A 14,797-nucleotide genomic window follows, 5' to 3' on the forward strand; every position below is an offset into this window, starting at 1 on the left:
ATTAACAACCCATGACACAAGGGTTTTTCTAATTTTAAAATGTATCACGTGCCACATTATCCTAATGGTTCTGAAGGATCAGATGATTACCTACTTAAGGATAAGGATAATTGAAAATAAGGATCATTGCCCATCCTCTCCTAAACTTAGTCAGAACCTTTGCTATCAGAGATAATGGATACATATGTAAACTTACCTCAGCAGTGAATAAAAAACAAAGTGTCTGTTGGCAGTGCATTTGCTTTCTGGTGCCTCATGAAGAACATTGGTATTTTGTACAGAGGTGTTCTGGAAATACCTATCTCCAGTGTTTCCCCACTTGATAAATCTACCACCCCTTTATCCAGGGAACATTCTTGTGCTTCATTACTGATCCATGTATGCGTTTTCCTTTCCTGTCTGAGTGCCAACTGACAATGTCTTAAGACAGCATCCAAATTCTACACTTGCAATGCTTCTTGACACAGGAGACATGAACTTATTCCACCCTGCGTATCTGCTAATAACATGTTCACTGGGCAATTCAATCAGGATCTGGTTTTAGAACACTACATTTACAAAGATCTTTGTCCAGGAAAGCTATGCAGGTCCTCAAGATGGACTGTAAACATTAGGAACCTTCATTCCAAAACCTTCAAGCACTTTAAATCAGGGTGAGGAACAGAGATCTCTCTAAGGATATGTCTTCACTAGCAACGTTAAGTGCTGCCGCAGCAATGCTTTAACGTGGCTGTGTAGATGCAGCACCAGTGGTTAAAAAAACCACTTCCAAGCAGGGAGTAGTTCCCAGCGCTGGTGCACTGTCTACACTGGCACTTTACAGCACTGAGACTTGCAGTGCTCAGGGGTGTGTTTCTTCACACCCGACCGAGAAAGTTGCAGCGCTGTAAAGTGCCAGTGTAGACAAGCCCCAAGATATGCACCTGAGAGGACATGCACTAGTCTTCCTAGCCCTGCAAAGTGTTCAGTAAGTGCCATTCAACAGGGGCAGCCAAAACAGCTGCAGCTCTAAATTGGGCTCCCTTCGCGCTCTCTGTTGTAGTCTCAGTGAGAGGAGCCCAGATTAAATCTGCAATTCCTTACTAGGCCTAAAATGTGGGAGGCAGAACCAGTAAAGGCCTGCAGGGAGAATAAGTGAGGATTTCAGTGCTTTCCTTCCCCTCCCACTGTCTCCAACTGCCACATAGAGGGCTTCAAAAATCCATTTGCAAGAAGTGAATAGGAATTTGGAATGGGTAAATGAGATTACTGGATCCAGGGAGCAGAGCAGAGCAAGCAGAACTGCTGGTTCCTTCCCTGCTGGAAAGTAACAAGTCTAGGAGAAAAGGAAGATGGAACGGGAACAGAGTGGCTCAGGAAGTTTTGATGGAGCATATGGGTAGTAGCTGGGAACAAACCTGTGAATACATGTGGTTGAGCAAATTGCTGTAGGTATGAATGAGTGTATAAGCAAATGGGCTCCTTCACCTGGCTCCAGAACAGAGTCCATACAAAAGCTGTGTCAAGTAGAAAGTTACCTTCATCACTAGCTTTTGGTTGTATTCACAAAAGGGATTAAAATAAGCCACCACAAAATCCATTCCAAGTTTTCTGTCCAGTATCGGCTTCTCCCATCTGTCCAAAAGTCTGACAACTAACATAATTTGCTTAATGAAGGCATCAGGCTAATCAATAGTTTATGGTGTTCCAGAGGTCGAGGAGCTGGTTTATCAGCACAAATACAATTGAAACTGAGATAGCTGGAGGCCTTGGACAGTTGCAGTCTCCGGGTAGAGGGCAGAGCTGGCTGAAAGCTGGGAATTCAGTAGGCTCTTGGTGCAGACTTGCCTTGGCACTTGCAGAAAGGGAATGCCTGGTTTGAAAAAGCGTCTGTTTTGAAAACAACCAGAGGGGCAAAGATGACGTCTGAGCTTCAACATGTTCTGTTGACACGCATGCAAAGGAATAGCTTTGGGCCTCACATGTTGGGCCCGTGCAACTCTTGGAGGTATCAATTCAGAGTCTCGATACCCAGCTGTTACTCTTGATTCTGGGTCACTTGAAGCCAAAAACTTCAGGCCCTCAGGGCCGATTTCACATTAGACTTAAATGAAACAAGAGAGGTGGCCGGGGAGCTTTCTGATGCTTTATCTATGACTTGATGGTTCACAGCGACATTGCCAGCAAATCTCAAAGTTGTGTCTGTCAGTCTGTTCTGAAGCACATAATTCAGTAGTTAAGCCTGTCCATGAAAGACATGGTCTGGACAGTTTTTTATTATATTATTATTATTATTAGTTATTATTTCTTCTTTGATCTTCCTCCTGTCCATACCTGCAAGACTTCAGTGGGGCTTGTGCTCCTAAGTCATTTAAGTGCTTAAGTCACAAACTCCTATCCATAGGTGCCTAAATATGGAGTTAAGAACCCAGTTTGGCTCCTATTTTTGAAAATTTTGGCTTAATTCCAATATTAAGGTACCTAAATAAAAGTGGCTAGTTTTTCCAGAGAGCTGCTCCCATAAGAACATACTGGGTCAGACCAATGGTTCATTTAGCTCAGTATCCTGTCTTCCGACAGTGGCCAATGCCAGGTGTCCCAGAGGGAATGAACAGAACAGGTAATCATCAAGTGATCCATCCCCTGTCACCCATTCCCAGCTTCTGGCAAACAGAGGCTAGGGACACTTCAGAGCATGGTTTTGCATCCATGCCCATCCTGGTTAATAGTCACTGATGGACCTATCCTCCATGAACTTCTCTAGTTCTTTTTTGAATCCTGTTATAATCTTGGCCTTCACAACATTCTCTGGCAAAGAGTTCCACAGGTTGACTGTGCATTGTGTGAAGAAATACTTCCTTTTGTTTTAAACTTGCTGCCTATTAATTTCATTTGATGACCCCTAGTTCTTGTGTTGTGAGAAGGATTAAACAACATTTCCCTATTTACTTTCTCCACACCACTCATAATTTTATAGACCTCTATCATATCCCCCCCTTATTCGTCTCTTTTCCAAGCTGAAAAGTCCCAGTTTTATTAATCTTTCCTCACATGGAAGCTGTTCCATACCCCTAATCATTTTTGTTTTCCTTTTCAATGTACCTTTTTCAATTCCAATATATCTTTTTTGAAATGGAGTGACCAGATCTGCAGGCAGTATTGAAGATGTGGGCACACCATGGATTTATATAGAGGCAATATGATATTTTCTGTATTATCTATTCCTTTCTTAATGATTCCCAACATTCTGTTATCTTTGACTGCCACTGCACATTGCGTGGTGCCTAAATTTCAGCACCCAGGTCTGAACATTTTGGGTTTAGTAGAGGTATTAGTATTTACCATCCAAATATTTACCTTACAATTATTCTAGAGTAATCTTTGCCATCTATACTGATGGAATATATTCATACAATAAGATCCCATCTAACATACAAATGAAAAAAACTATTTAAATCAATTTAACTTATCCCAAGACCACTGTTTCTTGCTACTAAAAAGTGATAAATGAATTGCTAAGTGCAGGGGTTCAATATTGTGAAGAATATTGTGGAAAAAATCTCAGTAGATTCTATCTTGAAAAGCGGGACAAGGATCACAAGTGTGCATTAAGTTTTAAGATGTGGTCACTAAGGTGAATGGGCTATCTTCATATCAAACTTAATAGACAATGAAATTGATAACACTAATATACATTTGTTAACAGTTTGAATGTTTGAAAACGAATAGCAACAAAATAGGGAAATCAACTTAAATACAATCTCGTGAGACAAAGCTAGTTAGCTTTATTTAGCTAGATCATTCATTGGACTAAAATAGAAAAATGAAAAGAGCTGTCTTGAGGCAAGCATTCTTTGCCTATCACTTGCTTTGTGAAAATCTACTTTTTGGAAAACGTCTCTCCAAAGCTGAAAAAAAGTTTGAATTCTGATCACTAAATCAAATATAAACAGGCATTACTGACGAGACTTGTTATTTGCTAAGGTCTCTAGAACGGGGTTCTCAAACTGGGGGTCGTGACCCTTCAGGGGGTCACAAGGTTATTCCATGGGGGACGGGGGGGTCGCAAGTTGTCAACCTCCACCCCAAACCCTGCTTTGCCTCTGGCATTTATAATAGTGTTAAATACAAAAAAAGTGTTTTTAATTTATAAGGGGGGGGGTCGCATTCACATGGTTTGCTGTGTGAAAGTGGTCACCAATACAAAAGTTTGAGAAACACTGCTCTAGAACATAAAATGCTGAAATAATTATGTAACTTGCCATTAAAAGAAAAATTATTTTAACATTTGGCAATTCATTTGAGTTCACTAACAGAATCTGAAACCTGCTCATAACATGTTCAATCACTTACTTCTTAGATTTCCCATTCCAAGAGCCAGACTCATTCTGGGAGGCAGAGTGCTGTGATATGGTGGGGTGGTGCTGAACAAAATATCATTTGGCAAGGCTTGATCAAGCATTGAACTCCGTGAGCTAGCATATGAAGATCCTCTCCGATTACTACATATGCTCTCATCAGAAAGGGTGCGATAAAGCGACCTCCTTGGAGATAGGTTCCCATAAAATGAAAACTAAATATTAAAATAGTTTTAGAAAGGTGAATTGGTAAAGAAATGAAAATACTGAACATATTTTACTAGTTAAAATAATGTATATGATATTGTGAAAACTCTTGTAGTATTTCTGTAGGCAGGCATAAAATATCATTTTGGAATTCTTGAACTTGCAATAGAAGATCAAATATTAGTTCCATCACATCAACTCTCCTGCAGCCTCAATGAAGTTACTGAATTGGATTTTTATATTTCCTCTTGACATTTTGGAACACATCACCATGAAATTAATTAGATACTGTATTGTTTTATTAATTCTGAAATGTTAAATGAAAGCTCCATAACCCTATGACAGTAATGGGCTTCCAGAAATATATATATAAGGTTACCATCTCTGGCAACATTTATTCAAGACCATACATAGGACTGCTTGATTTTAATTTGAAATGACTAGGTTTTAATATCAAGCCATTCTGAAGTGATCAACTATATGTGAAGTGCAATCTAATTTATATGACAATAAAGCTGATTTAAATCATTATAGCTGTCTAGGTAACATGAAATACGCTTAAAACAAGATAATAGAGTTCAGCGAAAGCGGTTTTATCTTTTATAAAATTACTTAAAATACCATCTCAATGTCTAAAGTAAAATTATATCTGATTGCCCTAACTGGATCACACTTGGCTATTTCACTTAAGAACCCTTTAATTCTATAGCAGTGCAAAAATAGTTAGTTACTCTGCCTGTCCACATAGGCAATTTATTTGTACAAATGATCTTAAACTTATAAGAGTCCAACATCCTGACCTGCTTTCTTTATAAATAGTTTAGGCAGCACACTTCCTATACTGAATACACATCAAGTATGTATAGAAGCAGTGGCTTTTTTTAAAACAGTGAATGTAGCACCAGAGTTAAAAATATCTACATTGTTATATTTCTGACAAGTCTTCCTAACTGATGAATACTTCTCAAAGAAACAGAGGGAAACATTCAATAATGCAAAAGGATAATATGCTACGTACAAAATAGTTTAATATACACTAGGGCCCCATTTCAGGAGTGTACCCCTTTTCAGGACATCACTGAAGCATGTACTTAACCTTAAGCATGTGCTTAAGTCCAACTGAAGTCTATGGGGTTTAAGCAAATGTTTCAGTGCTGTCCTAAAGCAGGAGTTAAGCACATGCTGAAATTCTTTCCACAGTCAGGGTCTAACTACTACTATATGCTTTCAATATCGAGACCCTGATTCTGGAAAACATTTAAGCATATGCTTCAGGACAGCACTGAAACATTTCCTTAAACCCCACCGACTTGTTAGATTTAAGTACATGCTTCAGTGCTTTGCTGAAGAGGGATGCTTTACTGAATTTGGGCCCTAATCTGTATTGAACTATTTTTTACAGAGTATATTTCCCTTTGCATGATTGAATGTTTCCCTCCGTTTCTTTGAGAAGTATTCATCAGTTAGGAAGACCTGTCAAAAAAATAACAATGTAGATATTTTTAAATCTGGTGCTACATTCACTGTTTTAAAAAAGCCACTGCTTCTATACTTACTTGATGGGTATCCAGAATAGGAAGTGTGAAACCTGAGTTATTTATAAAGAAAGCAGTGTAGACATCACCTTAGAGTCAGAACTGCAGTCCAATTAGTTATTATATTAATAATGTGTCATTGTAGGAAGAATATAATAAACAAAAATTCTCAGCTATTATTCCTAAACTTTCAGAGATTTTATATCTATATATGTAACTAACTATATATATGTTAAACAAACAATCTGACTTCTTTTAAATTAATTTTAGCATGTATGAGGTTCCCACGTTACCGATTTACACATGATGAACATGTTCTTTAGTATGTATTATGGACGTAGTGGATTAAAGTACCATTGAGTTAAGATCTATTTTAAGAGCATTACTTCAAGTAATTAAATTGCTTGTGGTGCCATTTGCTCTTATGCAAAAAAATACCATGCCACTGGTACTTGCTGTTCAGAAAGCATACTGTAAGTTCAATATCAGTACTTTAATGAACTTTTTAACATGAACAACATTGTCTTTGTATGACAAAATCAGATCACAGCTTTCTGTGAGCGGACTATGAGACCTTTCCAACTAACTACTTGTAATTAATATCTGTATATCACTCACTCGTACAAACTTCAAATGGGCATAGCTGTTGCTGGGAACCATGAAAGCCATGCCACTTTATTCAGTTTCCTAACTTTAGGCACCTAGGTTTTAAAATACCAACCTCAGTCTTTGGACTTATACTCAGAATTAACTAGGTGTTTGTATTAAAAAGCTCAGCTTTCAAATTTGAGCAGAAACATGCTTAACGAACACTGAATTTAATCCACAACTTCTACACGCTAGTATCATTTTATAGAGCAGGGTATGCTTATTATATGAATTACTGTCAGAATCCATAGTTTATGCCTAACATGTTTGGTGTATATAGAATGATCTTGCCTAATCTAAATCAATTTCAGAACTAAAAGTAGATGATTTCCGGGTAATTGTCTCTTATATGTGTAGAGCCAAAAAAAGAGTAGCTCACCTTTCTTCTACCCTCCTCCAGAGTGAGGCTATCTGGCAGCATCAGCTTCAGAAAATCTTCTTTGGACAAGACTTGCTGGCTTTCAGTAACTGCACTCCTCACAGAAGTCTGAAGCTGACTTGATGCAGACATAGCATCATCCTCACCATACAGTCTGTTGAAACAATTGGTATATTAGTATGGTAAGAAGTACCGCTCATGGATTTACAATAGTGCATTTATTTTCATTTATGAAAACTAAAAGTTGCTGTATGACTCTCCCTCTTTGCATAGTGCATTGTTACCATCTCCCCCAATCATTTTAAATTTATGAATTAGTTTCAGTTTCATGATGGAATTTTTAAATTATTCAAAAAGTACTGAATTCCCAAGAAACAGGAAGAAACAAGCAGCAATATTTCTCAAAGCCTGCACTGCTCTTTTGTGCACACTACAGTTCTCTGTTGTCTTGTTTATACTTGAATAATTTATCACAGATCAAAATATTTTAACTTGTGCTTCCTGAGCAAATAAGAAAATCAATATCTTGTGGTGTGAAGCTGTAAGCAGCATCACAATCTGACAAAATCATCATGGTCATCACAGGTAGTGCCGAAAGTTCACTTGTAATCAATTCTGCCATGTGCCAAGCACATTTTATTATCAGCCATTTCACAAAGCTGTTTGGATAAATAAAACAGGTGTCGTCTTTAATTATCAGCATACAAAAATATATGTACATTCAACAAAAGAGTGTCAAACTGAATTACTGTCTTTCAGCTCCCTTCCAGCAAGAAAGGAGAGAGACGATCTTAAAAGGTTTACTCTGGAAACGGAATCTGAGAAGCTGGAGATTCCCAAACACGCAGTGCATACATCTGAGACCAATTACTTACTGCCAAGTGCAGCATAATCAGCGATTCTATCCTCAGCAGAGAGGAAATAGGCTTTGCTATTGTAAATTGTAATTCTCAGTGAATTATGTCTTACGGTGGCACAACCTTCAGCAAATGACCTGATTTTCATCACCACTGCTAATTTAAGATGCTATTTTATTTCAAACTAATTATCTTTGAAATAGAGTGCCTTCTCTCCCCCCTTGCTCTCCTCCCCCGCCCAACGATGCATGGAAAGCTTTCCTAGAGAGAGAAAAAGTTAAGCATTGCTCTAATGCATAGAGAATTTATGAGAATATTTTTTGGTATGTGCAGTGTGGCCATCTTTGATTCACACTGTTCAGATGGAGCTACTCCTCACAGACATTTTTCAAAGTTCTTGCATTTTTCGTCCAAAGGAAATGCTTAATTATGTAGTTTTCAATAAAAGTTTTCATTTCAAACCAGTGAGAGAGGTTGCAGCAACTCATTATGCAGAGGCCTGTGGGACAAAAGAGACTGCCACACTTTTAAAGTGGCAGCACTCTTATGACTGAGCAATCTAGTGAAAGTGTACTTATTCACAATATTAAGGCAAAACAAATATGCAGAACAAGAAGGCCACAACTGGGAGCAGTTGGTGCTCATAACTTTTGAAAGTGAGGCAAGTGTTGAAATACCGTTTTAAAGAGCCTAAAGTTAAGCTCCTATTTTTGAATATATAAAATTTTGGCCTACTTTTTTACTATAGATTTTGCTATAAATATTATGCAATATATACGAAACATTTACAACATTCGAGATTTAATATTAATTTCCCCCTCCCACAGAATAAAGGATAGTCCACATATCACATTTAAAAATAAACTACTGCATGTGTCTTGCTGCCAGTCTGCCAAGATACACAGCGCTTTCTACTATGTAGAAGGAGGCAGAATTTGATTATTTATACTCAATAGGGAAGTAAGGGGATCATCATGGTACATGATTTTGAAGAGAAAAATAATATATAACTTTTTTTTATTATATGGCAGATCCAAACAATAGTTGTTGCTCCTATTACGCTGGTGCAATAGGAAGGATGCAAAGCACCAGCTGTAACCAAATTTGAGTAACTGCACCACATTCTGAACCAAGGCTTTCGCTTCTGCACAAGAGGAAGAAGTTCCTCCTGAGCTTTCCTAGTGCCAGGCAAGATATATTGCTGTTTATTAGAGGTGGTTGGACATTTTCAGCAAAATGAAATTTTGCTGAAAATATGCTGTTTCATTGAAGCCAAAACATTTCACAGAGATGTGTAGACTTTAATCAAGTTTTGAAAGAGATGTGCACTCACCAGGCGGTTATGGCCCTGACCTGAATTGTGGGAGACCTCGGTTCAAGTCCCTGCTCTTCCTGATTCAGAGCACACCATCCTACATCACTCTGAATCAGGCAGAGCAGGGACTTGAAACTTTGCCTCCCACATCCCAGGCCAGGGTCCTGACCACATACACATACATACACCTGCACCACGGCCCACTCTGTCTTAAATGCTGGTTTGAAAACCAGCTGGTTTGAATTATCAAACCAGAAAAATGCTGGTTTGATAATTCCATTTCTGTGCAAGTGTTGTAAAGGGTTTGTTTTCATTCCAATGCACAATGAATACAAATTCTGAAAACTCCAAAATGAAATCTCATCTGGCTCTAATGTTAATTTCACCAGCCCCTTCATCTTGGAAACAGTTTCCATAAGGGGATATGTGCCTAGGATTGGAAAGAAGCTCGGACTCCTCAATCCTTTTGAAGTTTCCTAGCTCTAGAAACAATTGCTGAAGGGTCCAACACTCAAGTCGGAAAGGCCTCTGCTTCCACTGAGCTCCACATGCCTGCAGTGCCACATCTCTGTCCTTGAAGAGTGCTTTTTGGAGCTTTGGAGGGCTCTTTCTGAGGCAGGGCCTGGATCTTCAGTATTTCTCTGCCATTTTTTTCTCCTTCTTACATCTAAGCAGAACTGAGTAGTTTTTCTAAGCGCAAGAGTCAGTTCAGAGAGAAAATAAATGCCCACATTGTGAGACACCTCCACTCCCAAAACTGAGTGTGGCCTTTTCATCAAGTGCCCCAGGACCATCCAGGGCAGGATTAAAGCAATTGAGGCGCTCCACTACATAGTGCTTCATTCCTATACCACGACTCTGCCCTCTACCCACACTTGCAGTGACACTGGGACCTCAGGGATGGGTAGTGGCATGGAGTCCCTATCTACCCCCCAAGAATAGCAGTAGTTCCAGCAGGGTCCCAGTACTTAGCTCAGCAGCCTGGGAGTGTTTAAATTGGATGAATGAACGGGTTGGGCACACTGCATTTTCTTCCTACCGTACTCAGTCCTCTGATGAGAGAGTGCTGGCATGGCCCCCTACTATTTTCAGGTACACCTTAGTACCCCCTTGAGATAATGGGGCTGTTTGCACTCTCACAGCTATTCTGTCATTGTCTCTGAAGACTATGGCAGACACTGCTGCATCAGTTATGATCAGTTCATGTTTTCGAGCTTTCCCTTGCAGCTATAAAGGCTAGAAATATTTTTAAAAGTGAAAATTGTAATTCTGATGCAATTGCATAATTCCAGGAGCTGGACAGAAGTGGAGTGTCCCTCCACAAGATGACTCAAAAGCAACAGTAATTTCAATTGACAAGACTCAAAGGTGTTTTTTTTTTAAATCTCAGCAGTACTCTTCTTTTTTTCATCTCAGATCAAAACCAGCATAGAAAAATCTTGAATTAAGGTTTATGGAGCTGGGGCCCTCGGGTCCTAACCCAGAGGTCATAGCCAGGAGCAACCTTATTTACAACCCCTTCAATGAAAGTTAAGCTTTTTGAGAAGATACTTAGGTTCTCCAGACCTGAATGGGGTTATGCCTAACTAATCCTCTTCAAAATGGAATTTCATGTCTTTACAACACAACTGTAATTTTTGGCCAGATTAACAATGCCTTCTTCTCTCATTTTGCTTCACTGGGCAAAAGGGAGGAGGTTCAGTAGGAAAGAAACGAAGAGAGAAAAAAGAAGGAGGAGGCAAAAGGACCCTCCAACCAATGATTTTCTTTGACCTGTGTCGAGATCTCTGGTACATAACAGAAGGAAAAAAAACAGACAAATATTTCAAATAAAGCTGAAGCAAGGAGAGGAATTTTATACTTTTCAAATAATGAGAAAGTTAAAAACTTTCCCCACGCTATTATATATATTACTTTCTAAAATAAGAATAAACATAAATCTTACTCTTGGCATTGAGAAACTTCAGATTCTTCAGGCGTAGGGCTGCCTTCTGACTTCTTCCAACCAATGACATATTTGCTCACTGCTCCTTGTCTGTGGTGTGATTTTGATACAGACCCAGAGATCTGTTGACCGCTATTCTGTGACACTATGTAGACCTTGGAGGTATCTAGAGAGCCACTGTTTTTAGAACAATGTGCTGAAGGGCTTCCTGAATGGTGAGACCCACTGAAAAGGAACAAAGAACAAAACTGCAGTGCAATAATACATCAAGGACTTTAGACTACAGCCAGCTATGCAACCATAATTCTTTCTTTTAAATTTTCTCTAAGGTCAAAAATCAAGGCAGCAACTTTAATACGTTTTATATATCGCTAAATCACAGTTATCAACTCTCTGAGCACACATTCATGAACACACGCATGTGTACACACTCAGAAGGACTTCACAGGACAAGCATTTTCTATCATTGAACCTATTGCAATGCCAAGGCAAACCAGTCTGATTTAAAGACAATGAGCCAAATTCAACCCTGGTGTAACCCCATCAATGCCAAGAATTACATCAGGAATGAACATGGCCCCAGATGATTGCCTGAACTCTGAGAACTTCTAGACATTTCCACTTGGCAAGAGTAATGTTAAGACACATCTGCAAAAGGTAGGCGCTTGATTTAAGCTTTCTTTTAAAAAATGTCACATGAATAGAAATAACTTTCACCCCAATGAAAGTGGCAATGAAAACAGTTTTCTGGATTATTTTAACATTCTCTTGCATTATTAATAGTGCTAGCAATTATTAATGATATGTTTCATCAGACTCTCTCAAAGTACTTTACAGTCAAATTAAAGCAAACAACGTCTCCTTGAGGAAGGCCTTATTTTATAGATGAAGGAACTAAGGCACCAGTAAATATGACTTATTTAAAGCAATTTGTTAAGTCAGTTGCAGAGCTGGGAACAGAAGTCACAGCTCTGACTCTGAGTCCTGTGCCCTAACTACCATCCATACAAGGCTCATTGCTAATCCAGTCATAATAGTACTGTGCTCATTCATGAGAACCAGAAAGTGACAGTGACTAGACTTGTTTCATTGTTCATGCTGAGTGAAATGTAAATGGTAAAACAGTATAGATATGTTTTGATTGACCTGAGTTTTCTAAAATACCTACTAGGAGCAGAGAGGGAAGATACATCTCTCTCCCCCCCCACCCCGCCAAAAAAGACAATGGATTACTGATACACACAGCATGAACATTCAATTATTAAAAATGATTAACACTGGGATTTCAAGTATTGGTGACATTACCCCTTATTGTAGATCACTTTTTCACCCTCAGTGGATGGTAGAACAATTATATTTTTTTCCCCTAATTTTCTCTGGTTCTCTTAGTTGCCAGCTGTAGCCAGATGATCAACGGGCAGGATTATGCTTGTCAGAAAATGTGGGTGGGTAACTTTAAAGGTGATCAGTAGCAAGCCAGAAGGAATTTGACACATGCCGACTCCTACTCCAGGAGAAGATTTTGTGAGGAGCGGAAATTGGGGGCACTGCTGTAAGAGCAGTGCCTGGAATTGCAGCTCCTCAGCTTCATCAGATTCTGGAGCAGGGAACAACCTGTGGCAGATTTACCTCCACATACCCAAACAGAAAGTGGAAAGGGGGATGAGGAAGATCTCCCGAAGGATATGCAAAAGGAGCAATGAGAGAGGTAAGAAGAGAGCCAGGACAGGACAGTCATGAAAGACAAGGGAGGACAAGATTTCAAGAACAGCACAGTTGACTGTATCAAAAGTGGCTGACAGGTCAAGCAGGATGAGGATGGAGTATTGGTTCTGAGATTTGGCTAAGAAGAGGTCTTCAGAGAATTTTGTGACAGTTGTTTCAGTTGAGTGCGAGGGTAGAAGCCAGACTGGAGAATCTAGGATGGAATTGGAGAGAAACTCCAGACAGTGACTGTAAACAGCATGTTCAATGAGCTTAGAAATGAAAGGGAGATGGGAAAAGGAGTGGTAGGCGGAGAGGCAAGTGAAGTCAAGGGTTTGTATCTTTAAGATGGGAGAAACTAAAGCATGTTTGTATTGAGAGAAAACAACCAGAGGACATTGGGAGGTTAAGGGAGGGAATAAGAGTGGCCCCCCGCAGGGAGATTAGGAGATGGGATGGGGTCACTGGAGCCAGGGGACGGTGGAAGAGAGCAGATAAGAAACTTCTGCCTCCGTGGCCAACGAAGGAGGAGAAAAAAGTTTGAGGTGGGGAAGAGAGGGGAAGAAAAAGGGGAAGGGAAGGCAAGCCAAGGGAGGGGAAATGTCATGTCAAATTTTGTCAATTTTCTCTTGAAAGAAAGTGTGCAGAGAGAAGTGGTGGGAGGAGGTGAAGGTTTGAGGAGTGAGTTAAAGGTGCTGAAAAGGCAATTGGTATTGAAGGCATGAGATTCAATTAAGTTGGAAAAGTAGAGCTATTCAGGAAGGCAGCAGAATTGAAAGAGGAGAGAATGAATCTGTAGCAGAGGAAGTTGGTCTGGTCACTGGATTTCTGCTAAAGATGCTCTTCACTGCGAGTGCAGGAGTAGAGGAAACAGATGCTGGGGTAAGCCACGGCAGGAGGTTAGTTGGATGGATCTTGCGATGGGAGATAGAAGTATCAGAAGGAACTTTTTGACATAGATTTGTTACAGCATCAAAATTAAAGTATATAGAAGCTTCTCCATCTCAGGTTACAGATTCAGTATGACCTTGCCTCATCCAGTGGCATGCTGGTTACTAGCTTTTGAGTCCAAAACTATTGACTAGCTAGGAAGGTAGGTATGCAAAACTATTTGAAGTTAAATGAAACTGTTTGTAACAGTACAGTAACCTGATTGTATTTGGTAATCCAAGGGTGTAATTAGGATTTTAAAAAATGAGAGAGCAAAACAGAATTACACAGCTGTAAAAAACAAGGCTGTACATATTTCAAAGGGATCTGATAGTTTGTGATGTCATTACACACAATAGGCTTGATTCTGTAACCCTTACTCAGACAGATTAATACTTTCTTCAATGGGACTACTCAATATGAATAAAGGGTGGTAGAATCAGGCCCAATATATCTATATTCAACAGCATTCCTGGGTTGTATTTCATCCTTTTAATAAACAGCATACAATTTTAACAAGGAACCATTGATTTTTTTATATAGGAAATAGCTTTCCTCCAGCCTGCCTGTTTGTTTTAATTTATGAGCTATTTATACTTACAGAAAATGTTTATTATTAAACATTTATACTGTGGTAATACCTAAAAGTCACAGTAGGACTCTGACCCGTTTGAGTTAGTCACTGAGAAAATACAGAGTCAAATTCTGAACAGTTAAGGAATATCATACTGATAAGGATTTGGCATGGGGATGACTTGCCAGTCAGAACACAATTCACTTATATATTAAAATAATGAAAACACTGTATTTCACAGTAGCAATATCACAGCTGTGAAATAAGACTCGTTTCTTAAAGTTTGTTTGGCTACAGTACATCAGATCCTTAAAAGTGCTTAAGTATCGATGAAGTATGGTTTGTGACACAAAACTCATTTGAAGA

The 14,797-nt window shown here is 39.2% G+C and overlaps 1 protein-coding gene across 14 annotated transcripts in view; it reads right to left on the minus strand.

The window, feature by feature from the left end:
* The window catches only part of SIPA1L2 (signal induced proliferation associated 1 like 2), a 236,675-nt gene that overhangs the window by 25,909 nt on the left and 195,969 nt on the right, over positions 1–14,797 (minus strand). For all 14 annotated transcript variants that reach the window (XM_048843864.2, XM_048843859.2, XM_048843862.2 and 11 more), the window contains 3 exons: positions 11,224–11,448; positions 7,107–7,260; positions 4,333–4,552 (listed from right to left, as the gene is read on the minus strand). In XM_048843864.2, coding sequence (XP_048699821.2) covers positions 4,333–4,552; positions 7,107–7,260; positions 11,224–11,448 — 599 coding nt within the window. The remainder of the gene's footprint in view (positions 1–4,332; positions 4,553–7,106; positions 7,261–11,223; positions 11,449–14,797) is intronic.

This window comes from Caretta caretta, chromosome 3 (assembly GCF_965140235.1).
Source record: "Caretta caretta isolate rCarCar2 chromosome 3, rCarCar1.hap1, whole genome shotgun sequence".
Classification (NCBI taxonomy): Eukaryota; Metazoa; Chordata; order Testudines; family Cheloniidae; genus Caretta; species Caretta caretta.